Below are 27,375 nucleotides of genomic sequence, written 5' to 3' on the forward strand. Positions count from 1 at the left end.
AAAAGGAACATAGATTAGTTAAATATGTAAATTATTTGGCGCGAAGATATATGAAAGCTCAGCAAAAAAGAAACTTCAAAAGGTAAATAATATTTTTGTGGAAAATTATATGCATTTCTGCTCTAAAAATTTCAACCGATTTTTCATCAGGTATACAACTACGATTCCTGTACGAATGTCGCTTATGTTTTCAGTTCGATGGTAGTTTGGAGCGTCTAGCGAAAGAGTCGGATATGCTGAAACAAGCGTACGGGCATTTCTTCGACTTGACCATTGTGAACAACGATCTCGACGAAACGATCGCCCAGCTGGAGGCCGCGATTGAGCGCGTCCACACAACACCACAATGGGTGCCCGTTTCTTGGGTCTACTGACAGCGGTCTTCACCGATTCGTCACATCGTCACCACGGACTGTAATGGCTCATCGAGGATGAAACAGTGATCGCTGGTGTCGTGACGATCATCGTACCACGGTCGACCCTCTCATCGCGAAGATCTCACGTCGACAGCCACTGGCGGTCAGCAAGAATACGCTGCGGCCAGCCACCTCACGCCAGTGCACGTGGAACGTATCCATCGTATCCAACGTGCCAACAAGCGTACTCGCCGCCGATCGGCTCGACGGTGAAAACGATGAAAGTGCGTGACTATACGATGGCCGTGTGTTCATGAAATTTTTTCCATCGCTGCGTAATTATTATTACCAGTCGCGGGACACAAGGGGGAGACCAGCGACGTATCGTAGTCATTCTAATGTCGATGAACATCGCCGCCGCATCTACCCACCGAGGCGTCGGACTATCCCGAAAACGGAACGCGTCATCTCATCGAGCACGACGAGGATCAGTGTGACGGCATTGATGTTGTCACGTGCGTCTAGAAACGGACGCTTTTTCGCGGACCACCAGCTCTCTCCTGCATCTCCTTTTTCCTGCGTTCCATCTTCCTCCCTCGGAATTTCAAAGATTAAAGGATAAGACGAGGAGCAACATCGATCAACTGGGACTTCTCTTGAACGAGACTGTTGAACGAATGCGTGTCTTTCTCTTCTATTTCGCGCAGTCTGTCGCTTCTCTCGACACATTCCTGGCACGATTTCGGCGAATTCGCACACAAATTTCTCGCGGTTCCACGCTCGAGGCAATCGCGTTTACTATGAGCGCAAACTAATGTGCAGTGATACGGCAACGCGATACAAACATCAAAGAATGTCGCGCAAAATGTGGAAAACCAAACGAGAAACAATAGCCGTTTATACTTCGCGCGGACATCAACCGAGCGACTGCATCTTCGTACCCTTTACTTGCGGAATCTATCGATTTTCCGTAAACTGTAATTGCCTCCTATCGTACTTTATCGTAATTACTTAACGAAAAGAAGCTAGAGATTGTGCGGTACGGCAGTGCCCATGAATATATATGTATGTATATGTATGTGTGTGTGTGTGTGTGTGTGTGTGTGTTTGTGTGTATGTGCGTGTGTATGTATAGCGAAAGGCGAAGGTCCTGTCGCAATAATCGAAACTCGCGTTTCTCTGATCGTTCAGCCAAAAGAGAAAAATATGAAATAAAAACTGGTGTGCTGCCGGCCGTCCGTCATTAAACTATAACTTTAAACAGTAGAGAACTTCGCCGGTTTCGTCTAGTACTTCTGCTAATATCTAACGAGTGTTCATCTCTCGTCGCGGCTACCCTTACCGCGGCGAATCTACGCGTATGCGCAAGCGCTTCTTTCGCTTTTTGTATCTTTCCCGATCGATTCTCGTTTATTTTTTCTTCTCCTCTTTCTCTAGCTCTCACTCTAATCGCCCATCGAGCTTCTCTTATCTTTCTACTTTTGACAATCGAGACCGCCGTCGAGGCGAGATGGCTCGCTTGGCCGTGCACTCGCCCACCATCGCCCATCACCATTCGTTGCTATCGTCGCTCACGAGACATCCTCGGTCGCAAAATCAAAGATGCACCGCGTCGATCGACGATCTTGTATTTCCTGTACAGCAAACACAAAGTCCCACCGCATATCCCGGACGAATGCACGGACGGCGGATACCGATCCGGCAGTGAAAATTATACAAGTGGCTCATTCGGGAGCGCTTGTATGATTGATTATTAAGTTCGTACAAGGCATATATACACATTTACACAAAAATACATGCACGCACGCACGCACACACACACACACACACACACACACACACACACACACACACACACAGAGAGAGACATACATATGTACACATATGGGCACACGTCAAAACTAAATAATGTCACTCGGTTCGTATTACTTACACCCTCGTACAAAAGCGCATAATCGAATGACGAACAAAAAATGCGGATTTACTATAGGATATTTATAAAACGTAAATTTCAGATAAATAGATAGTCTACCAACTATATGAAATAAATAATGAGGACAACACGTCTCTCCAGTAGAGAGATACACACGTGCACCCACGCGTCCCCAAACCCACACAACCGCCCACATACTCTCACACGTAACACACACGCACACAACACACTCACATACGCACGCAATCGCATGCGCGCGAGTGCAGGTTTACAATACAGATTTAACAATTAGGTAATTAATTTACAAATGATTAAAAAAAAAGATTAAATGTATGACTAATTAATATTAAAGAATTAATAGGAGACTAATAGGTGATTTGCATATGCATATGCCCGTAGAACGAAGGAATGAATGCGTGTGTACATGCGGGCGTGGTATGATAATTTAATGTTGCGTTTATCGCGGATCTGTTTAAGCTTTGGCTTCAGTCGGTCTGTCCTTCTCTCTGTCTCTCTCTCTCTCTCTCTCTTTCTCTATCTTTCTCTCGGTCGCCGCAACGATCTCGAAACATATAGGCGAATTTATAGGCTCGTGTCTCGCTCCCCCGATGCGTTCTTCCTATTACGCGCGACCACGGCAGAACAATACGAAGCCGGTCGTGGCAAAGCGCCCGATTATTATATATTTCAGAAACGCATAAATAAAGGGGAGGGTCGCAACGTCTCGTCGAAGCAATGTTACATTTGCGAGGACCAGTGACTCTAACATCGGACAGAACCGATTTTCACGAAGCCGGATGTGAATTTGCCGAGTAACGAGGATGCTCGCGCGAGAAAAAAAAGGATTGCCCGTCGGTGTGATAGCGTTCATATGTGCGAAAACGCGTGGAGCATGAGTCACAAGTGATTTTGTAATATTTCTTATAAGTTGTAGCTGCCATATCCATAATTAAGTATTAGGTGCGTTGAGTGATAATCTGACGACGACTGTTATGCTAATGATAGTGATGATAATGACGATGATAATGATGACGATGATCGTGTTGGCCGTGCGTGCTGCCACACGTATGTCTCAGTTAATTTGGATGAATTGTGCTAAGATATTGAGAGAGACGACGGGTCTAAAGAAAACAATAAAAAGTTCATTAAAATTATGTAATTATAAATAAGAGCAAGAGACGAAGAGTATTATAACACGTTGTTAATTGAATTAATAAAATTAGCCCAAAGTAACGAAGAGACGTTTGATTTAAGCGGAACTTATTGGCGCCTATGTTTTCGTTTCAACGGATGTCTTCTAGTGGTATGGCTTCTTTTAGCTGTTTCCAATGCCGGTATGAGCATATCTTCCGAACTGTCCGTCTTATTGCACTGTTTTTGGTCCATAGAAAACATATATTCCAAGTCGATGTCGTATCTATGTGTTAAAAATTTTATTTTTAATAATCTCATAAAACAATGCGTTAACATTTTTTGCTTCAATTCAAGTTTTTGAGCATTTATTAATTTATTATAAAACAAGTGTCATTTATTATAGAACATGGTGTGCATAAAGATTTAATCAAGTTCTGAAGATATTTAATTCGATTTTTTAACAAACATTTTCCTAAAGTGTCATTAATGAAGTACTTCGGAAATCAGAGATTTTTTGAATTAACTATGAATCTAAATTGTACTCGTATCTTGTGTATTGATAACATTCAAAAAATTATTTTAACTTAAAAATTATTTTTAGAAAAATTTTATTAAGTTTTGAAAAAATTCACATAATTTTATTGTAATCAGAATAACATCCGGATAACGATACCTAGGCAGTTTCTCTCGAAGATAAGAAATGACGTTTGCCCCGAGGCTCTCTTCACGGCTCATGATGAAACTAGATAAATATCGTGGACTTTTGCTCTTTTCAGCACAATGCATTAGTAACGCCCAGGATTTATAATCCGAATCTAATACATACGTATTGTACACTCCTTCGTCTGAAAAATATCGAATTTATGATAAAATAATTTTATGAAAAATCGGGTTTTTTTTAATTTATTTCTACTCGAATAACATGATTTATCGAGAAAATATATTTTTCAAAGAGTACGTCCTGTAAAAACTAAAGGTTCGACATAGAACAAGCACGAACAAGTATAAATAAACAACTTTTTTCAGTGAATACGAACGGTATTTAATTTAAGTTGTTTACTAGCGTTTACTTGTTTGATCTAAATCCGACTTAAAATTATAGTAAACTAATTAAAAAATTAAACAAATTAAAAATAATTGAATAATTAAGGGTTGAAAAATAAATTAGGCATAGAATAAGTAATTTTTTTAAAAAGAGCGAAGTAAAACATAAAATTGATTTTTTTCTTATACAATATATATGTAAAAAAATAGAAAGAAAGATTGTTACGAGATAATTAGCCATGTATTTACATGGTAATTCAGCATGCATCCAATGAGCAGGTAAGTCCGGCGAGGGGATTTTCCACGTGATGTTACCAACGAGCAACTCGTTAATAGGATCATCAGTAAAGCTGTAAGTGAAATTCATGGTAACTTCGGCGTTTTCGGGCGAAACCGAGAGCTCGGCTCTCATGCATCTGTACACAAGAGCTTCCTCTGAGCTTGCATAGTACTGTACTATGTACCACGATCCGAGAAACTGCAAGAAGCGCAAGGTGTTACGTGCAAGTGTATGTAGGCATGAAGTCACGCGTGAAATAGGCGCAATACTCTACCACGCTGTGCTGATTTTATTCATGCTAACGTATGCTAATAAATGTGCGTGTTACCAACGGGTCAAGCGATCGCACTCGATAGTAAACGGCGTTAGAAACACTTAAGTAACTTTCCAGATTATCGCTTCATCTTCATTCTAAAGCGTGACAAATTAAAATTCTCGAACTTGTATATTCTCTTATAAATTCGTCAAAAAGTATTTTTTCTTAAATTTCCAAAAACGTGTTGCATTGTTTAATTAAAAAAAAGATACTCTTAAAGTATGTTTGAAGGTACTTGCATAAACCAATATATAGTTCAAGCTTTATTTATGCAAAAGCAATATTAAGTTGTCAAAAAGTCAATAGAGAGCAATAAAATATTGATTTTAATAAATGGATACATAGTTATTACTTAATGTGTACAATAAACACATGAATTATATATTTATTTATTAACCATTTATTAATCCATATTTTATTGCTCTCTATCAATCTTATGACAATTTAATATTGTACTTGCATAAACTTTTATTATATTTAATACATTAAATTTTAATACAGTATTCATTTTATTTACTTATAAAATTTGACTTTGATAATAAATTTATTTTTTATAGTAATGTTCATAATCTATGGCTATAATAAATATGAAAAGAAGTCCTAATCTTAATCTCAAATTTAACATTTTGAATCTGACACATTAGATTTACATCGTTAAATTAAACTAAAAAAAGATAACATAGTGAACAAACTTATTTTTAATTCTTTATTAAACATAGTTTTCTATATTAATGCTTATATATTAGATTATAGCGATTATGAATTATACCGATAGAATAATTTATCTTCTATTACAAAATTAAAAAAGAAGTACAAAAAGATACATTTTATCTTATCTGCAAGAGCATATAGGCACGCAACAAATTGGTTAGATGTATAATGGAAACACGAGACACTTTAAAGTTTTGGGTTACCACGAGATGTATATTTATGTATTCTGGTTCAAAATCTCTTGCGAAGTTACACGTGATCCGATCGAAAACGTAATGTAATATATTCAATATTGTACTCAATTTTACTTTATTGAACTCGTGTTAAACATCAGAAACTTAGTCTAAATTCATACCAAATAAAAATATAATACAGGAATAGTTTAAAATTAAAGTATTTATCTCTATTGTGTGTTTATAAGAAAAACTAAAGTATTTCAATTTAAATAATGTAAATTGCATGTAATTTTCTTGTAATTTTCCAAAAGATTATTATAAATTTAAACGTGATACAATCCACTTCACTTAAAGTATACATCAACATTCACGACAGAAGAAAAACTAACAGAAATAATTGTATGTATGTATGTCTGAAATAGTCTTCCTATAAATACGTATCAAATCTAAAAATAAATCCGCCGAATGCAGCGCTGGAAAGAAAAGCTGCGCAAAAGTACTGCTGAATTCTAATATTCCATATTCGCAAATGATAGATGCGTTATAAAATTTTATAAATATAATAATTATTTTTGTATAAAATTTCTTCTTTTCCTCTGTTTCTCTTTTTATTAATAATTTATTATTATTTTTTTTTATTATTATTTACCTTCTATTATTAAAATTTATTAGATAATTGAGTATGTACACTGGTAAAAGTGACATTTTTCAATAATATTTGTAATACATAATTTGTAATACATAATTATCAATTTTCTATCGGAATACTAATTTATTATTTTTTTAAATAAAAATTTATTATTAGAGAATTGGATCAATCAATTTTCTATAGTTTTTAAAACACAACATTATACAATTGTTCCAGCCAAAAACAAAGATTGGTTCATAATGTCACCAATTTTCGAAGATGGATTTTCAATGGAAATTAAATACGAATTCATACATTCTGTAAAAATATTTTGAATTCTGCAAAGTTATTTGTTAACTCTTTTTTGCTTGTTAAAAAAACTCTTAAATCAAAACAATATATTTTACTTGTCGTCATTAAAATCCTTGCCCAACTCTCTCTCTCTTTCTCCGTACAGTTATTAATTTTAACGTAAAATTCGTCCAAAAGTTAACAGCGTACGCTTTTATATATTGTGTGTTGAATTTATTCACGTTTACCGATGGAAATGCCAACCTATTTTCATCAAATCATGTGTTACTATTAATTGCATGGTAAATGATCATGCTATTGAATTAACTCAATACATATTCATGGATTGCATTTCATATAATTAATATTCGATCTTCATATTCAGCAACAGTAAATGTTCATTATCCGTTTTTAAAGTCACATCAGCGGCAGATAATACATCACTAAACTTCATAGTATTTCGTATCAATATTGTGCGTTAATTGAAATATACACAAACACACATACGTTTTACGTAAATCAACGCTCAAATAAAGCTTCAAAAGTAATTCTTGAATCGGTGATAACTGGTGAACTTTGTGACAATTTCAAACACTACGATTAAACACAATTAATTTCAAATTAATGAAGCTGTAATATTAATAAGAATTAATTTATTGATGCATGTGCGTCAATGTCGTAAAAGCGATTTACATAATTCTGTGTGACTTAAATTCGGGATCCCCGGAAACTCCAAAGAGTTCAAATTGTTGACCTATCTCTGGATGTGTACGAGATGATATCTTCGCGCTTATCATGAAACGAGTGCAAACAATTTCCACTTAAAATGCACAAATTGGAAAATTGTTCAATTATCACGGAAGTGTCCATACCTGAGATATGTCGAAGTTGCGTATGCCCTTCACTTTTGGACATTTAGTCTTATCCTCACGTCTCTTCCAAACGCTGCCGGCATCGCCGACGAGTAGTCCAACGACGAGCAGCGTTACCGTTAACTGGCAGAATCCCGAACGTCGTTGCGTTCTGGGATGCATCTTCACCGTGCATTCAGATTCCGTTCACAGTAAATAGTGAGAGCTTGACCAGCCGGATCGCGCGCTGGACGTCTCTCCTTGACTGTCAGCGCTTGTTCCAGCGACTAGAGGCCACGCATATACCGAGCGCACGAAGAACGGACGCGCGGCTCATGACTATTACACACAGACGAAGAGGGGGTGGCCACTATCACGTTCCTCCCTTTGCATTCTTGCTGTTCCTTCGTTTTCAATCGGCAACTTGTTCTGCACGCGTACATACAATCCTCATAACTGGCGCCGGCTGGAGCCCAGGACTCGTAGGCGTGATCGCCGTTTATAGCTGAAGAGACACGCTTGTATCCTCGAGTCGCCCGTTCTCTCCGGATTGCCTCGTTCTCCAGCTTCATTCTTCGTACTCGGAATCAGTGAAAAACCACAATCTGTGAGACTTTCGAGCAAAGTTTACGATCGTGTCATCTCATGTAAAAGAGTTGAATTGCATTCATGCCAATGCAATGATCGGCATGGTGGTCTCACTTATACACGAGATAATATAATACATGCATAAAGATAAAGATAAAGATTACATGTATAAAGATTATTCATTACCAATCGACATAGTTGCAATTTTATTTGTTCAAATTAAATATACATTCAAATTTAATTAAAAAATTCATGGTATAATAATGTCTTCTGGAATATAACAAAACCAAAAAGTATTTCTAATTTGTGTGTGTGTGTGTGTGTGTGTGTGTGTGTGTGTGTGTATGAGAGAGAGAGAGAGAACGTAAATCAGCAAAAAAGTAATATACATATATCTGATATATCGTTTTACAATAAATTATTTTTCTTTATACATTTAAAAGATATACACAGACAAATATATATACACTTTTATATACATATCTTTATTAATTATTAAATAGTGACACGTTTAGCATTTGCTAATTTAAATACGTTGGACGTACTAAGATAATATATCCATTCATTGTGAGTATATAAAATTGACGCAACACAATATCTATTTCACACTTAAAGTACGTATCAACATTTATAACAAAAAAATGGTGATATTATAACCTTGTAGATATAATATATAATATAATATATCATTGATAAATTCTAGTACTAATAAAATCATTTGTTTAATAAACCGACCTTTATGCACTAATATGCCAATATATAAAATCGACATATTTACATAATTTTGAAACTAGAACCGATTAAACAACATATTGATGAATGTAATCATTAAGTTTTCAAGTAAAAAATTTTTGAAGTTGACTATGTATATATTGTACATGGTATGTATCGATTATTATTCACCATGCATACAATTGAAAATTGTTTCGATAATAATACATCTCTTCGAATCAATATTAGTATGCAGCAACCTACTCGAAGAAAACGTGTTCAACATATAATATTAGTATAAAAAATTTTACTCATGTATGACAAATTTTTATCATATTCGGTGTAGTTAATTGTATTTGAATTATATAAAATTTGTAGAAATTTAAATTTCTCCTAAAACTTATAGATTATATATGTTATTTATTTTTAAAATATTAAGATAAATATTTCTTTTTCTATATTACTTTATACATTTTACATGCACTTGCATTTCGGTTATTCAAAAAAAAAAAAAAAAAAAAATATATATATATGTTTATTGCTTAAGATAAAACAAATAGGAAAAATTTTTAATTTTCTTATATAAAGCTTGAATATTGCTGCAATTAAAAATTAAGTTATACTCTAATTTTAAGCTCAAAACTTTTCGCTTTTGCCATTCCAACAAAAAGAATATTTACAACTGTGTAGATCTTTATTTAAATCATCTAACAATAAATGAAATTTTTAATTAAAGAAATACTATTTATAATAACGACCAAATCTTTGCTCGTCTTATTGGCCTTACTTTATTTCAAATTATTTTCAAATTCATACAAGCTGACTTCATTTTAATGTCGTCTAACAATAAGTTTAGTTTCTTCCTGTGTGTACAATATTACGAAGTTTATCACCAAGATGAGTGGTTCAAACAAAATAACTTTATCGATACTTTGACCGCAAATTGTTGGATTACGTAATCTGTTTAGTAAATGATTATATATAACTTTTACGACATCAATCAAGAGATATGATAACCTCTCGCAATAAGTCCTTTTTTTATTAAATACGTTCTGTCATGAATGAAATACAACATCCATTACAGGAAATACATTCTTAGAATTTTTAACAGGAAGAACACTTTTTTACAAATAAATCATTGTTCTTTTTAAATAAATTAATATTATGCAAAAATGCAAATATTGGGAAAAAATAAAGATTTTCCAATTATAATGATACAATAATGATATAGAAATACATTTTATACGTAGATATAAATGTATTTTTCTGCCTTATTTATATTATTTAGATACATATATAAAAAGAGATATTTTTAATTATGCTCGAGAGCATTCATCATTTTAGAATCATAATAAACGCACGCTGAATTCCTGCTACATGATAAACTTATCAATTCGTCAGTTCATTATTTTATCACACATCCTTTTCCTATTATAAGCGCTCGACAATTATAATTCATGAAAATTTCGGGACATAAAAACTGATGTTTTATAGTGAAAAATAAAGATTTCAAAAAGACTTAATAGAAAGATTATATTAGATATTGAATTAATTACCAGTTGAACTCAACTAAAAACAATAAAAATAAAGAAAACTAAGGATTATTAAAATAAAAGAAGTTAAGCCTAAAATAGCGAAATTTATTTCTAATAATTTTATAATATAAATTATGATGTTCAAAACTTATACAGATTATAGCGTTATTTTTGTTAAGTTTGTTATTCTACTTTCGGTATATATAACGTTTAAAATAATTTTTTAAAATCTTGTAAAATCGAAAGGCATAAAATAAATAAATATATTTACCCATTTAAGCGGGAAAAATTATTTTATTTCTAAAATAATAATAAATATTATATTTCCGCAATAGAAAAATAGGAAAAGATAGGGAAATAGTAAATAAAAATTTTAGCAAATTAATGGAATATATAAAAAAAATTTTATTTAATTTTCTTCTCGATAAAAAATATATATTGATATTTGTTTCATATAAAACTTATTACTGCTAATTAAGTACACTGTACCGAATTAAGTTGCCATGATCAAGCTCGTCCACGCCTTCAATATCATCATCATGTATCATATGTCATTTCCAAGGAGGTTTGTTCTTCTGGTCTATTTTGGAAAGCATTTTTTGTGGAAGTGGTATATGTTCACTAATATCATGCATAGTCTAGTAGGGAAAATGACGTATTCGTATATATACATACGTGTTTCAATTATCAAATTTTAGTTACTGCAATAAACAAACCTCGGAACTTGGTTGCCACATGGCGCTATCTTCACTCATACTTAAGTCCTTTTTTAAGTAATGTTTCCGCGGTACCTCTCTGCATCCTAAAGGTGGACTCGAAATACTGCTTCTAGGATTTGAATCTTTATCCTCTTTTGCTAATTGCATTTCTGCAATCTATAAAAAATTTATTTGCATTGTAAACACCAAAAAATTATCGTATCTATATTTTAATCTTACCATTTTTACATATTTTCGAAGATCATCCTTTGATTCACTTTTACTAGTTAAAGGCAAATTTTCGATAGAATTTATTGTCATCACACTTTCGTTTTGATCTTCAAGAGATCGTACATTAATCAAATTATGTGCCTCTAATGGTTGAGCCATATGTTTTATCGATTCCTGAGAAAGTTTGGCGTAACAATTTGGCATTGATTCAGATTTTTTAGGACCTTTAAGGTCAAAATATTTGTCTGCGTGAATTTTTTGAATCGAAGCAATATTATCAACGTTACTGCCTGTAATAACATTGTTTGATTCATGTGTGTATATGTAAAAAATGAGTCATAATAATATTAAGTATGTGAATTCAAACATATTTTGTTTTAGGTTTAACCTGATATAATATGCAGAGCCTGTTGCCATTGTTTTTGCATAACGGAATGCAATTGTTCCGCAAGTTGAGATTTTGTTGCGCGTTGAGAATTCAATTGCGTTTCTAATATAGACGATCTCTGCAAAGCTTGAGCTAATTGCAGTTCATATAATCGTTTCTCTTCTTTATGTTTTTCCTCTAACAAATTTATCTCCAAACGATGTCTATAAAACAATCCAATACAATTTAAAAAATTAATTTTATATATATATATAATCGCACTGATATATAAAAATACATCTTAGTGAACGAACTTATCGATAACATCCTTTATCTTTCTGGCAGCGCATTCAGCTATAACTTGCTGTCTTGTTTTTAATTCCTCTAAAAATTCTGATTCAGCATTGTCAAGCTGCATTTGAAATTCTTGCAATTTTGCTTTTACCACTTCATCAACTTGTTTCTGATAAACTTCTTGTAATTCCGCTCTAATTTTTTCCCTTTGCTCCACAATAGATTTGGTTTCATCTTTAGCTAATTTCTAAAATAATAAACGCAAAATATATATGTAACTAATAAAATAATAAAACTTTTAATAATTGTGACAAATGATTCAACTTATATATTACCTCTGCTTTCTTAGCATTGTCAATAGATACAAGCAACGATGAATTCTTCTGTTCTAAAATAGAATTTCTGTTTATCTCTTCTTTGAGTTTCAGCTGTAAATTCTCTTTTTCTTGTTTCAGCACTGTCAATTCAGCTTCACAAGTATCTAGTGCTTTATGAATAACACCCATCTCATTTCGCACCTCACCTCCTCTCAAACGTTCTTTATTCAATTCTGATTGAACGGTCCTCAATGTCTCTTCACTTTTTTGATTCTTCTCTAACAGTTTGTTGAATTCCATCTTCATTTGTTCATACCTATTTTCTGCTTCTTGAACCAATGATTTATAACTTTCTAATTCATCTGCATGAGATTTTAGTACATCAACTTTCTCTTTGATCATAATGTCACTCTTCTCTTTATATCCAGCTGCCAAGTCTAGAGCTTTCGATAATTCTCCCTCCAACCGTTTGATTTGAATTTGGAGCTCTGAAATCTCAGATTGATGTTTTTCTGTGATGTATTGCAAATTAGTCTGTGAATTTTTGTGTTCAACTTCTAATATTTCAACTTGTTGCTTTAATTTAGCCCAAGATGTTTGAAATTGAGATATCAAAACATTTTTTTCATTGTCAACTCTAACCGCTACAGCCACTTTTTCTTGTTGTTCCAGCAAACGTTTCTGAAGTTCTTGAATTAGATGCTCGCAATGCTAAAACAAAAAATAAAAAATAATTTTTATACTATCTACTTGTATTGTATTTTTATAATTTTTGTATTTTATAATACCTCTCTACGGAATTTCTCTTCTTCTATCTTAATCCTAAGTGTTTCTTCTCGCGATCTGGTTGGATTAGAATCCCAGAAATCCGAAAGTGATAAAAATCGTTGACATTTTCTATAAATAAATTTTATAACAGCAATAATAATTATATTTTAGTTTGCATTCTCCTTACAATGGTAATATTTTACTCTATATATATAAAAAAAATTAATGTGCATTAAAAACTTTGTAAATATTAAGTTTACCTTAAATGAAGATCAGTATTTGTTCCAACGTGCATAATACTTTTGCCAAAATCAGATTTTTCTATATTGTGTAAATTTTCATTATGCTGTGATGTTTGACAAAAATCTAAAGATTCTGTATTACTACGTTGTACAGTTTTTGGTGGAATCATACTAGAAAGTTTAGCTGACTCATTAATATGTGATACAGGACCTGTACTTATAATGGAGGACTTTGATTGAGTACATGCACCATTTATATTAGTTTCGTCTGTTATTAGAACATTCGGTTCTGGCACTGATTCTTTTGGTTTAATAGTGTCAATCATGGCTGACATATTAAATGAATGATCTATATTTTTTACATTTTCTATTGTACATCCATTTGATTTTATAACAGGCTGCTGAACGTTTCGTTCCCATGTTTTAAATTCAGAAATTATTTTGTCAGTCTCATTTAGTTGGAATGAATCATTATATGGCAATGATATATCAGGGAATGCATTGTTCATTCTCTTTTGAGAAATGGCTGACATAGCGTCAGTAAGTTGGCTATCTTTATTTTCACATAACTGAAAATCTAATTTACGATGCGCAAGTTTATATTGCGCCTCCTTTTCTGGACTTCTTGTATTATCACCAGTTTGAATCGATAATATTGGATGAAGCAGCTCATTGCGATATTGATAATTGCTAGTATTATTTATTCTTTTTGATAATTCTAATTCAGTAGCTTCCATTTCCTGAAGCAACTCATCAACCTCCGACAGTTCCATCTCCTGTACTATTTTAGGATGAGTTTGTAGCAGCTGACCTATCGATGCATTAGATGAATTTGACACAGGTACTGTTGAATGTGAGGAATTGTATGGTTTACAATACAAGTTACTCGTAGAACGATCATTTGGTTGAGGAGACGAATAAGTGTCCTTCTTTCCAGACATAACAATGGCATGCGAGAGCCCAGTACCACAGGAAGTAGGAGATACCACAAAGGAATCAGAGTACAAAGTTAGAGCGTCATGCTTGGCCCGAGCAAGAGTGTTAGTATTAGTCAAATTAGAGGTAGTAGCTGTCAAAGGATGGCATCCAGACTTCACATCATTCTTTGAGAAGTTAGTACAGCTCTGCGACGAATACCCATTGGGAGTGGAAGGAACGGACAGAGATTTACGTGGCTTCACAGGAGTATTTTGTAAGCTGGCGCCTTGACTTACGGAGAACCTAGTTCTGGGTAGAGTCTGCCGTTGATAAGGATAGGACGCACCACCGTCGTGGATTGGCTGAGAATCGTTAAGCAGACTGTTCGGCGCAGAGACGTCTAAGCTATTGTCTCTGGATTCAATCGCGGAGACGCGGGACTCCAATGATTGCATATGCCCCACTAGCTCTGAGATCACGCCGGTCTTGCTGCAATCCGTTCTAGCGCGAGTGCTCGAGCACGAGTCCGAATCGGAAGATGGTACGTGAAATATATCGGGCGGGATCAGGAGCAAAACATCTGTGTCATCGGACTCGCTCATTATCCATCTAAACAATTATCTGCCACTGGTAGCAAATTATTAAGCGACTATCACGGAGTCAATCGATGTTTGCAAAGCACTTATAAAGCGTTCCGTCATTGGCGTCATTGATGTTTACAGAGAAGCAGTAGTCCGCGGACGCGCCATACCGGTTAGGTTATGTTCAATTTCCAGCAACGTGTATCTACGTAAAAAGTAGTACTAGTAACACGAATCGTTTATTGCGCGTCTGAGTAACACTTATATACCATTAATCATTTCCAGTCCACCGACAACAAGCTGCATCACGAAAATATACAGAGCTCCGACATTTTGTAAACAAACTTGAATGACACCAGAGAGAAATATGAAGGTGCAATTTCATGGAGCAAAGCCCCCAGACCCCACTACCAGTACTATCTCCCCCTCCCCTTCATTCAGAGAGGAACCGGATAAGAGAACCAAACAGCGGACACGCTTTGATTTTAGGTGCAACCTTACTGTTGATCGTCATGTGGAGAGGTTCAATTTAACTCAGATTTTAATTTACTTATACTTTTTATTTTTATTTTAAAAGTAATTATAAGATTTGAGACACGTTTTGAACATAAAATAATAATAATTAGCATCGTAATGCGAAAAATGCATGTTGTGTCGACCTTGGCGCGTGAAGTTAACCGCGAGAGAGACGAAATCGCTTCTCGCGCCATCCTAAACTATATTCACGTTTCTTTTACAGAACATGGGGGACGCGAGGCGGACCGGCTCTAGAACGGATGCGTCAACGCTGCTCGTTTAATGGGTAAACAAGACTTGTCGCATTAATATTTTACTGCATATTCAATCATCGCGTAATGTAGATTCGATGCTCGCTTGCGCGGCCGCGGTGTAAGCGCAGCGTCGATCTTGAGGCCTAAAGTTAACCGCGCGTGCGGAAACGAAGCCGGCTCACCATCTTTGCATTTTCGTCTGTGTAGAGAACACGGGAGACGCGATGCGGATCGCGAGAACGAGTGGCGTCGCAAACCGACTAAATAGATAAGCGAAATCTATATTTCGTAATAATATTTACCGCCGAATTAATTGCCGCATAATAGAGATTTGAGACTTATATATCGATAATCCAATCAATAAAAATGAGCATTCGCAATAATTAATGTCGAAGAAATATATCGCGCGAATAATTGACAAAACGACGAGCATATTATCGTGTGGTTACAATTATCGCGCGCGAATATCTTTTTATAAAATTAACACGCTTACTCTAGCGAATACGAAAACAATCATCATAAAAGATAGCGTATTTCGTTAACTTGACAATGATGCTGAAAATGCATGAACAAGAAATTAACAACGGAATACGTTGATACGTAGTGTCGCCACGGCAAGCAGGTGGCACGAATGCGGCGTCGATCTTGTCGCGTGAAGTTGACCGCGCGAGAGACGAGGCCACTTCTCGCCGTCTTCTCAGTTACATTCACGTTTCATTTGCAGAACGCAGCGATCGCGGGACGGACCGGCTCCAGAACGGAGGTGTCGTCGCTGCTCGTTTAACAGGTGAGCGAGACTTATATCAACCTTGCATTAATATATTTACTGCCAATACAATCATCACGTAATGTAGATTCGATGCTCGTGTGCAGTGCGGCGGCGGCGCGAGCGCGGCGTCGATTTTGACGCGTAAAGTTGATCGCGCGGAAGGGAAGGAAGCCGCTTCGCCATCTTGATCCCCATTTACGTGTTTGATTGCAAAACGCGGCGGACGCAGGACGGATCGAAACCAGAGCAAGCGGCGTTGCGACTTGTTTAACAGGTAAGCGAAATCAATCGCAATCTCGATCGCGTCATTATTATCAGTTTAACCATCGCGTAATACAAATTCTGTACTCATACCGGTGATTCATACAAACGAGTATTTCACGATAATTACTTGGTCGAAGGTATATTACGCTATCTATATTGACAACGACGATATATATAATTATTGGATTACAAGTAACGTGCGCGGAAGTCGAGTTTATAATATTAATATGCTTCTAACGTAATACGAAATAATAATCGTCATAAAAAGCAACATATATTTGTTGCTTAAGACACGGACTAGTGCATGAATGTGAAGTTGAGAGCGGGATGTGTAGTCTCATTACGTCACAATTACAGCGTCGCTATGAAGTTGTCCACGCGGGAAATGAAACCGTTTCGTCTTCTTAATTCAATTTACTTTTTATTTGCAGAACGCGGCGTACACAGAAAGGACCAACTCCGGAACAAATGGCGTTACATTCATCCAATTAGTAAGCAAAATTTACATTAGCCATGCATTTATTTTTAAACGACATCTAATTATCACACAAAACATAGACTTAATATTCGTTTGTGACACAGCGCGCGATTGTATTTTAGTAATTTATTTTCGTTAAACCTTTACTCTTTTATTATATATTCGTTGAAATTATAAATAAAAAACGGTATTGCTTGCAAAAATAATTTTTCCATGTATTTATTTTCAATATTATTCTCAAATAATGTTTTGTATTTAAATACTTTTTTTATGTTACAGATCGTATAGTTTCGTATGTACTACAATTCTATTATTGCACATCGTCGGAATATAATCTGAAAAGAAAATCTGACAACTTGGAAATAAATCAGATTTAAGAGAGGTATCGGGCTTCGGTGGAGCAACTTTGCGGTAAGCATTAATGCTTACATGCGTAAAATTAATTGTTTGTTTCCGTTTCTTTAGTTATGTTGTTCCAATTTTTTAAAATACTAATTAAAGGAAAAAATATTTTAATGTAAAGCTTTACAAATTTATTTTTATGACGTAATTTTTTTTGAAAAGAATAATTATAATATTTTAATTAAGAAAACAATTAAAAAATTCTATGCGTCTAAGAATTCTCTTTTAAATCGTTGATTAATTTGAATGCTACTTTAATAAAAATCTTATATTTATATGTAACAGATTCATCGTAGCGACGTATCTGATAACTCCACTGTTGCGCATCAATCGGTGAGTGATAAAAAAAATTAAATTCTAAATGAGGTAACAAAATTATGAAAAATAGCAAGCTATTTTACAGCTTAATAATATAATAGAAATGTTCTCTAATAAAAACGTTTTAAAAAATTGTCTAAAAAAATTATGTGTTTAAATAAATAAAATTATGTCTGAACAAAAAAGTAATTCCACGAATTACAATTATGAACGCAATATAATAAAAATACGGAATTCGTTTTATCGTCGATATATTATTATAATTTTAATTCGTAGATTTATTATTACGTCGCGACACAATTTTAATTTGACGATTTATTATTATGTCTTGACATAATTTTAATTCCTTTTTATTATGCCGCAACATAGTAATAATTTGACAATTTAAAATTATATTGCAACGTAATAATAATTTCATGAATTAAAATCGACAAAAAAATAATTCTGTATTTTTATTATAGTCGCGTCTATTTTAACTTATAGAATTATTATTATGTCCAGACATAATAAGAATTTGTAATTTTTATTGTGGTCATAAAAATAATTTTGTTACGACATAACTTTAATTAGATAAATTAAAAATATGTTATTACATAATAATAATTCTATTTATTAAAAGTAGGTCATAACATAGTAATAATAATTCTATTAATTAAAATTATGGTGATACATAATGATAAATCTGAATTATTGTTATGTAGTGACATAATTTTAATTGGATAAATAAAAATTATGTAGCGACATAAAATAATTCCATAAATTAAAATTATGTGACATAGAAATAATTCTGTGAATAATAATTACTACAGAACATAATACAAAATCAGAACTTTTCTTGCATTTCATACATAATAATAATTTAATGAATAAAAATTATGTCTATACCAAAATGACTAATGATGAATTGAACAATGTTGAATTTAAAAAAATTTAAAACTTTAGTATATACAGCATAAATATTTCGAAGAAACATAGATAAAAAAATTAACGCAAAAGAACAATTTCTTATGCTTATTTTAAATAATTATAATACTAAAAATTTGCTTGTCTGTTTCATTTAGAACTCATGTTAATGAATACATAAATTGTCCATAAAAAATTTATGCTATGCAAAATATAAATTCTAACCAGACAGGTTATTCATGTTTCTTATTAAGACACATTAGAATCCAAACAAAACTGTACAACTAGTATTTAGTTTTTATAAAGGACTATAATAGACTCAAATATAGACAATAAAATATTTGTTTATACTTTAATAAACAAAGCAATAAATTGTATTAATTTGATACAGACACTAGATAAAAGTCTAATATTTAAAAATAATCCCATAATTAAAAAGAACAAAATAAAAGCAAAATTTCTGCTTCTGGGTTCACCAGAAACTCTCAGTCATACAAATTTTAATATAATTAAATCATTTTTTTTTTTAGTGTAAACAAGAATATAAAATTTTCATGGAAAAATTTATAATCTTAAACAAACATTATTCTCTTTTATAAAAAAAATTCTTTATGTAAGCAAATTATCTTTGTTTAAGATTATAAATTTTTCCATAAAGATTTTATATTTTTACTTACACATATATAAAATAATAAATTATTGATTTGACACTAATTTTTTCCTGTATAAGTGCGTTATAGTAAAACTAGCAGAACTTTTGATTTTTATAATAGAATTCGATATCTTATAATCAGAAAGTTTGATAGGCTTTATTATAATCTGATAATTTCTTTAATATTTCTGATTTATCCAATTTCGAACAAACGTATTGGTTGATTTAATCAAATATTTAAACAAAATGCTTTTTTTAATGCTAAATTGTTTTTATTTTCGATGTATAATTCATATTTCTTTAGCTTTATGTGTACTGAGGGAAAAATTATCAAATTTTAAGAAATATTTATTTAAATAGTACTAAAGTAGTAATAAAATATTTACTAAATATAAATATTATAAATTTATTTAGTAGGAAAACCACTAATTTAAATTAAGTTTTACTTTTTCTACTAGAGTAAATATTTATGTACTGTAAATAAGTAGTTTTTTAGAACTATTTGAATAAACAAACATATATTAAAATTTAGGAATTACTTTTTTAAGCGTGGTCAGTGCACCAGACATTACGCTACGTTCAAAAAATAATATTTGCGTTTGATTAATCTGCAATTACGGGATACGATTTGGTATCGGAAACCGTTGCAATGTGCACTCTGTCTTTTTGTCACGTTATCGGTTTAATGAGACCAAGTCTCATTGGACTTAGCGTCTAACCGGCCGATCAGCTGGATCAACCACGATTTGTGAGCATGTCGCGGGTTGACAAAAGCACCCCAGAAAGTGCGTCTCCTTTAAGTGACTTGCTGCCTGCGACTATGGCTTGTAAGATACAAGTGTCGTATGAATCGTGGTTAAGAAAACTTAGTCGACGTTAGACGTGCGTTAAACGTGATACAAAAGGCAGAACGCATTCGCAACAAGCTTACTATCGATCCCTTCGCGTCCGAATTGCTAATTCGTTATTTCGTTAATAGCGCAATAAGTAATGTCTCTTACAAGTGCCATAAAGAGATGCTTGCAACGCTACAAAATGATTTTATTAATGCAGAATTTTTTTTTATCTTCATGTGTAATTTTTCTGTCTACTTCAAATTTTTGTGATAAATGCACTAGACATTGTGATTCGTTCAAAAACTAATTTACGCGTTAGATTGAACACTTCTAAAATTATGAGGTACTATTCAGTATCGGAGATCGATGCAATGTGCACTCTGACTTCTCGTCACGTTATCGGTTTAATGAGACCAAGTCTTATTGGACTTAGCGTTTAACCGGCCGATCAGCTGGATCAACCACGATTTGTGAGCATGTCGCGGGTTGACAAAAGCACCCCAGAAAGTGCGTCTCCTTTAAGTGACTTGCTGCCTGCGACTATGGCTTGTAAGATACAAGTGTCGTATGAATCGTGGTTAAGAAAACTTAGTCGACGTTAGACGTGCGTTAAACGTGATACAAAAGGCAGAACGCATTCGCAACAAGCTCACTATCGATCCCTTCGCGTCCGAATTGCTAATTCGTTATTTCGTTAATCGCGCAATAAGTAATGTCTTTTACAAGTGCCATAAAGAGATACTTGCAACGCTACAAAATGATTTTATTAATGCAGAATTTTTTTTTATCTTCATGTGTAATTTTTCTGTCTACTTCAAGTTTTTGTGATAAATGCACTAGACATTGTGATTCGTTCAAAAACTAATTTACTCGTTAGGTTGAACACATCTGAAATTATGGGGTACGATTCGGTTTAGGAGATCGATGCAATGTGCACTCTGACTTCTCGTCACGTTATCGGTTTAATGAGACTAAGTCTCATTGGACTTAGCGTCTAACCGGCCGATCAGCTGGATCAACCACGATTTGTGAGCATGTCGCGGGTTGACAAAAGCACCCCAGAAAGTGCGTCTCCTTTAAGTGACTTGCTGCCTGCGACTATGGCTTGTAAGATACAAGTGTCGTATGAATCGTGGTTAAGAAAACTTAGTCGACGTTAGACGTGCGTTAAACGTGATACAAAAGGCAGAACGCATTCGCAACAAGCTCACTATCGATCCCTTCGCGTCCGAATTGCTAATTCGTTATTTCGTTAATCGCGCAATAAGTAATGTCTTTTACAAGTGCCATAAAGAGATACTTGCAACGCTACAAAATGATTTTATTAATGCAGAATTTTTTTTTATCTTCATGTGTAATTTTTCTGTCTACTTCAAGTTTTTGTGATAAATGCATTAGACATTGTGATTCGTTCAAAAACTAATTTACTCGTTAGGTTGAACACATCTGAAATTATGGGGTACGATTCGGTTTAGGAGATCGATGCAATGTGCACTCTGACTTCTCGTCACGTTATCGGTTTAATGAGACTAAGTCTCATTGGACTTAGCGTCTAACCGGCCGATCAGCTGGATCAACCACGATTTGTGAGCATGTCGCGGGTTGACAAAAGCACCCCAGAAAGTGCGTCTCCTTTAAGTGACTTGCTGCCTGGGACTATGGCTTGTAAGATACAAGTGTCGTATGAATCGTGGTTAAGAAAACTTAGTCGACGTTAGACGTGCGTTAAACGTGATACAAAAGGCAGAACGCATTCGCAACGAGCTCACTATCGATCCCGTATCCTTCGCGTCCGAATTGCTAATTCGTTATTTCGTTAATCGCGCAATAAGTAATGTCTCTTACAAGTGCCATAAAGAGATACTTGCAACGCTACAAAATGATTTTGTTAATGCAGAATTTTTTTTTATCTTCATGTGTAATTTTTCTGTCTACTTCAAGTTTTTGTGATAAATGCACTAGACATTATGATTCGTTCAAAAACTAATTTACGCGTTAGGTTGAACACATCTGAAATTATGGGGTACGATTCGGTTTAGGAGATCGATGCAATGTGCACTCTAACTTCTCGTCACGTTATCGGTTCAGTGAGATCATGTCTCATTATACTTAGCGTTTAACCGGCCGATCAGCTGGATCAACCACGATTTGTGAGCATGTCACGGGTTGACAAAAGCACCCCAGAAAGTGCGTTTCCTTTAAGTGACTTGCTGCCTGCGACTATGGCTTGTAAGATACAAGTGTCGTATGAATCGTGGTTAAAAAAGCTTAGTCGACGTTAGACGTGCGTTAAACGTGATACAAAAGGCAGAACGCATTCACAACGAGCTCACTGTCGATCCCGTATTCTTCGAGTCCGAATTGCTAATTTGTTAATTTGTTAATCGCGTAAGTAGCAATGTCTCTTGCACGCGTCACGAAGAAGATTATAAAAATATAAAGTGATTTTTTCAAAGCTAAATTCTGTCATTTATTTTTACTCCGTAATCTTTAATCTCTAATACTTAGTTTGAGATGAGTTTAGGGATTATTAGAAAAGATCGGGATTATATTGAAATATGTTTATTTAAAATCTGTATATTAAACAATTTGTAGCGAGACTCGAATTGCTGTTTAAAAATACTTCAGTTTTCATTTTTGGTCCTATACTTAATTAAATACTGTAGACTAATATATTATTTTTACAATTGTTACACCATAAAAAATAAAATGTAATGTGAGGTAATATATACAGCAGTCATTAATAATTGCATTTATACAAATTATGAATATTAAATTATCACGATGCCTTAGTATACTTATCTGACAGTAGAAATTCTCCCAAATTGCAGAACTTTTAACTTATAAGGGAACACTACAATGCGTTCCCCATAGATTTTAGTAATATTATTTGCCTAAATAATTGTTACTATAAATTTTTTTAGGCAAAAGAAAAAAGATCGTGTTGCTTCATTTAAAAATCTGTTTAATTCAACCAATACTTCTATTCATGAACAAACGAATCAGAAATTTTGTAGGAATTACCAAATTATACAAGTTAAATCTATCATACGGTCAGATTATTTTAACCAAAATTCTATTATAATTATCAAAAATTTTGCTTCTGGTTTTACTAGAAACATTTAATCTTCCAATTTTTTCTAAATATAATCATTTTTCAATTATTTTCTTATTGTAAGCAAAAATATAGAATTTTTTGAGTACTTTTTATTTATTTATATTTTCAATGTATCATATTTTTGTTACAAATATGAATAAACTGTCCTAGTTACATTTTCAGATATACAAGTTCAAGTAGATATGTAGAACTAAAGAGAGCAGGCCTCTGTATTGACTAACGTAAAATCCTGAGGAAACATGTAATCGCCTTTAAAAATTATATTTAACGTTCTAATTATATTATTGGACATGATTTTTTGTAACTTTCTTTTTTTAGAATACACACAACTCGTCGATAAAAAAAACATATAAAAAATTTTTTATTTGTTTAATTCAATCGTAATCGATTCGTCATTACTCAAATTATTTGGTTTTGACATACAGCCAAATGAATTGATTTGGTCGGGCTTAAATCTATTTTCAAATACATGCCTCAATTAATTTTTTATTTGCTTCAGCAAACTTATTCCTCCCATGTGTATAAAGCTGACGCATACTCGACGATGATTTAAATAAACGAATCACAATCGGTTCGTTGCATCACGCGTTTGTTTCGGGAGTGCCGTTTAAAGTAATAGAATTTAATTAGTCCACGGGCGCAATTTTAGTGTATTTAACGCGAGTGTTCCGCGAGTGCAACGAGACGAGGAGGCTCGACAACCTGGATCTGAGAGGAGGAGGAGGTCTGGGAGAGGCATCGGGTCCCAGCGGAGCAACTTTGGGGTAAATATAACTTTTATTTATATAAAATTTATAATCTTTCTCTCTCTTATTCAATTTTATCTTTATAAATTAAAAAAAAACTCATAAAAGAATTTATATAAAATTTTATTTTGAAATGTTGATTATTTTGAGCATAGTTTTAATTGTCTCTTATGTATTTGTATGTTACAGTATCATCGCAGCTTCGTGGCCGATTAACTCCGCTCGTTGCGCATCAGGTCGGTGAGTCAAAACAATTATAATATTGATGTTTTAGGGGGAATCAAGGAATACTTGATGGATGATGTTGAAAATTGTATAATTCTCATCCGCGTTCCTCCCATCGATCGTGTTTGAACCGTGCCAAGAAATTCTACGCGCCGCTATTTGATTTAATCTTTTGTAGGCGTTAATATAATTTAACGAAATTATTGGACGTGGTAACCTGAGGATTTTTCTTCCCGTGAATGAATGTAATAATATTACGATTTTCCAACATTTATTCGTCGAACTTCTTAATACAATTCTCTAACAGCTTACGGCTGACATCAATATTGTCGTTTCAACATAAATAGCTATTTCACTACAATGTGATACATCTGATATTCTTATACAACATTATTTAGTTCCTAGTTCGACATCGGAAGAATACAAATTTTTGACACCGATTGTTTTACAATACCATTTTACAATACCAAAATAGTATTGTAAAAAAACCGGTGTCAAAAATTTGTATTAAATATCGACTCTGAAAGATTCCGGCTTTTCTTTGAAAGAGAATGTTTGATCTATGCCGTTAAACTGATTTACTTGCCGAGCATTTAAATGTCATTGGAGTTCTTATTTTTGGAGTCAATCAATTCCTATGTATAAAATTACATGATGTAATTGCTGTTTTATATGTTTAACTTTGTATAAGAGTTATTGACATGAATACGTAATTGTAATGTCAATAATTGTATTAATAGCGTTACATAGTGCTAACATATCAATTGTCGATATTTTTGAAACGTGTATTAATAATAGGACATGAAGAAACCCTATGTAGTAAATGATAATAGTTGTCCCAACATTTTACCATAAAAGATAACTTATCGACTGCAACTATAATACATGTATAAAAGCACATGCATGCACATGCAGGTCTTACAGCTGAAGTTGGTAAGTTATCTCCTTTGGTAAAACGTTGGGACTACCATTATGATTATATATGTATATTATTGACATATATTATATTTATTTATTTATTTATGTTATTTTTATATTTTTAAAATTTTTTATATTTTACTTTTTGCTAGTATAAATTTTTTGTTTCTTATAAAATTTTTCTACCCTAAATGTAACTAAATCACTGAAAATAGGATCGATAAAGTTAAAAAATTGAAAATATTGAATTTGATAGCGTTCTTTTATTTAAATTATATCAATTTTAAAGTTACATAGAAATCAGTAAATAACAATAATATTTAGTTTGTAATAGTCAAAAATAACATAATTTTTGTTTGCTTGAGACTCTTAGAAAATACTCGTTAAAACTAATATGCGCCAAAACAGTAAAAATAATAAAATTAAATATAATGTCGTATATTCCGTAACTAATAGTACAGTAAAAAAAAGGCTATAAAATAATAAGATGAATCAATTGGTGCAACGAAAACACATAGTTGCTTTAAAAAAAATATACAATAACATAAAATATATATATTTACGTTTTTCAAAGCAATTATGTGTTTTTTTATAGTTGATTTATCTCTTTATTATTCTTATAAAAGTATTAAGGTATTATTATTAAAAATGAATAGCTTATAAGATAATTCATGTCAAAATGCCAATTTTCAAATTCTATTATTTCGCAAACTACATTTTTGATTTTTTTACATAAAATTACCACTTTCCTATCATCAGTTACAAAACATTATATATACGTGTACATAATACGTATTAATATCTGTAATTCAATTTTTTTATGTTAAGTTGAAATATCATCTTTAGTACAACTAGAAATTTTTAAAAGTACTTTTAGAACAACTAGAAATTTTTAAAAGTACTTTTAGAACTCTTTAATGTGCAGTCATATATATCAATATGCTCTACAGTGAACGCATAAAATATCATGTCGATATATCGATACACGGCAGTTGAGACGTTGAAGGGATGGTGAAAATTCCTACAAGATATCCATACTATAAAAGTATAAATAACCGTACACCCAAATAAGAATATTATGTTTTTTATGCAATTTCTTATAAAAACAAAAAAAAAATTTGACATTTTTAAACATTAAGTAAAAGTTTCTTCAGATATTTTATTTACAGAATAAATTATTATCAATTTATACTAACTTAAATAAAGTTCAGCATATTATAAAGGATTGTTTTAAGGCAAATGAGATTAAAATTTTCATATAATTTTTAATAACTTTATTTTTTACGTTTTTTTATTATGGACGGGTAAAAGTAAGAATCATGGCTTATGTTAGCATTCCATTCATGGAATTTGATGTATCAAGAGTTCTTATTCATTAAGTTCTTATTCATTAGTACGATTTGTATCTCTATAAATTAAAAAATACGTAAGTATCCTCTGAAAATAAATCAATCAATTATAAAAAAGAAAGACAAAAGACATTCTTCAACATATCTCTTTATTAAGTTCTCATAATGCAAATGCGCTTCTTCTCAGTCGACTACAATATTTACTTCATTCTTTAAGTAATATTATACACCTGCTTAAGGTACACTGTGAAACGTCTTGTGTCGCGTGCATTCTCGTATCGTGTTGCGAAATACACGCGCGTGGCGAAAGAAAAAAAGAGAAAAGGAAAGAAAGAAAGACAGACGTAGCTTTTTTATAATACTATGAATATCACATTAGACTATACCACGTATCTATAACAGCATCAATCTTCGATCATGATATACGATGGCCGCAATAAAAAGTATTTGATCATTATTTAACGCATCTCAATAATCAATTAAAAAACTGTCCAGCTTATATATCGACGTTTTAAATTTATAACAACCTTTCAAAAATTGATATTTTATTTTGAGCATAATTATTACGTTAATTAAAAGTCCAAATATCTCGTTCTAATATCTATTATTGATCAGCATTATTCTATGCAAAACACACATGTGCGAATAATTTTAATT

The 27,375-nt window shown here is 32.8% G+C and overlaps 3 protein-coding genes and 1 long non-coding RNA gene across 15 annotated transcripts in view; 2 read left to right on the forward strand and 2 right to left on the reverse strand.

The window, feature by feature from the left end:
- Positions 1–3,522, forward strand: part of LOC105193883 (peripheral plasma membrane protein CASK) — a 196,950-nt gene extending 193,428 nt beyond the window's left edge. For 10 of the 11 annotated variants that reach the window (XM_026130653.2, XM_026130652.2, XM_026130651.2 and 7 more), the window contains one exon: positions 195–431. In XM_026130653.2, the coding sequence (XP_025986438.1) occupies positions 195–374 (180 nt within the window). In that variant the 3' untranslated portion in view covers positions 375–431. Of the gene's footprint in view, positions 1–194 lie in introns of all 11 variants that reach the window. The other variant, XM_026130650.2, reaches the window with a different exon arrangement.
- Positions 3,431–7,903, reverse strand: LOC105193881 (apolipoprotein D). Its single transcript, XM_011158541.3, has 4 exons — positions 7,742–7,903; positions 4,717–4,945; positions 4,097–4,268; positions 3,431–3,706 (listed from the first exon to the last, which is right to left on the reverse strand). Exons 1-4 carry the CDS (start codon positions 7,901–7,903, stop codon positions 3,550–3,552), a joined length of 720 nt encoding a protein of 239 aa, XP_011156843.1. The 3' UTR covers positions 3,431–3,549.
- A 3,032-nt stretch (positions 7,904–10,935) lies between these two features.
- LOC105193885 lies at positions 10,936–15,331 on the reverse strand. 2 transcript variants are annotated; one of them, XM_011158563.3, is made up of 8 exons: positions 13,490–15,331; positions 13,250–13,358; positions 12,480–13,172; positions 12,165–12,391; positions 11,872–12,074; positions 11,493–11,773; positions 11,271–11,429; positions 10,936–11,134 (listed from the first exon to the last, which is right to left on the reverse strand). In XM_011158563.3, exons 1-8 carry the CDS (start codon positions 14,989–14,991, stop codon positions 11,099–11,101), a joined length of 3,210 nt encoding a protein of 1,069 aa, XP_011156865.1. In that variant the 5' UTR covers positions 14,992–15,331; the 3' UTR covers positions 10,936–11,098. The 2 variants fall into 2 exon arrangements, with proteins under 2 accessions (XP_011156865.1, XP_011156862.1); XM_011158560.3 differs by having other exon boundaries at positions 10,936–11,192; positions 13,490–15,328.
- Positions 15,332–15,370: 39 nt separating this feature from the next.
- On the forward strand, positions 15,371–25,979 carry LOC105193886. Its single transcript, XR_003268235.2, has 8 exons — positions 15,371–15,772; positions 16,465–16,527; positions 16,595–16,783; positions 17,205–17,264; positions 17,531–17,662; positions 17,939–17,986; positions 23,980–24,244; positions 24,416–25,979. It is a non-coding gene; the product is annotated as an uncharacterized LOC105193886 (long non-coding RNA).
- Positions 25,980–27,375: the final 1,396 nt, after the last annotated feature.

This window comes from Solenopsis invicta, chromosome 6 (genome assembly GCF_016802725.1).
Source record: "Solenopsis invicta isolate M01_SB chromosome 6, UNIL_Sinv_3.0, whole genome shotgun sequence".
Classification (NCBI taxonomy): Eukaryota; Metazoa; Arthropoda; class Insecta; order Hymenoptera; family Formicidae; genus Solenopsis; species Solenopsis invicta.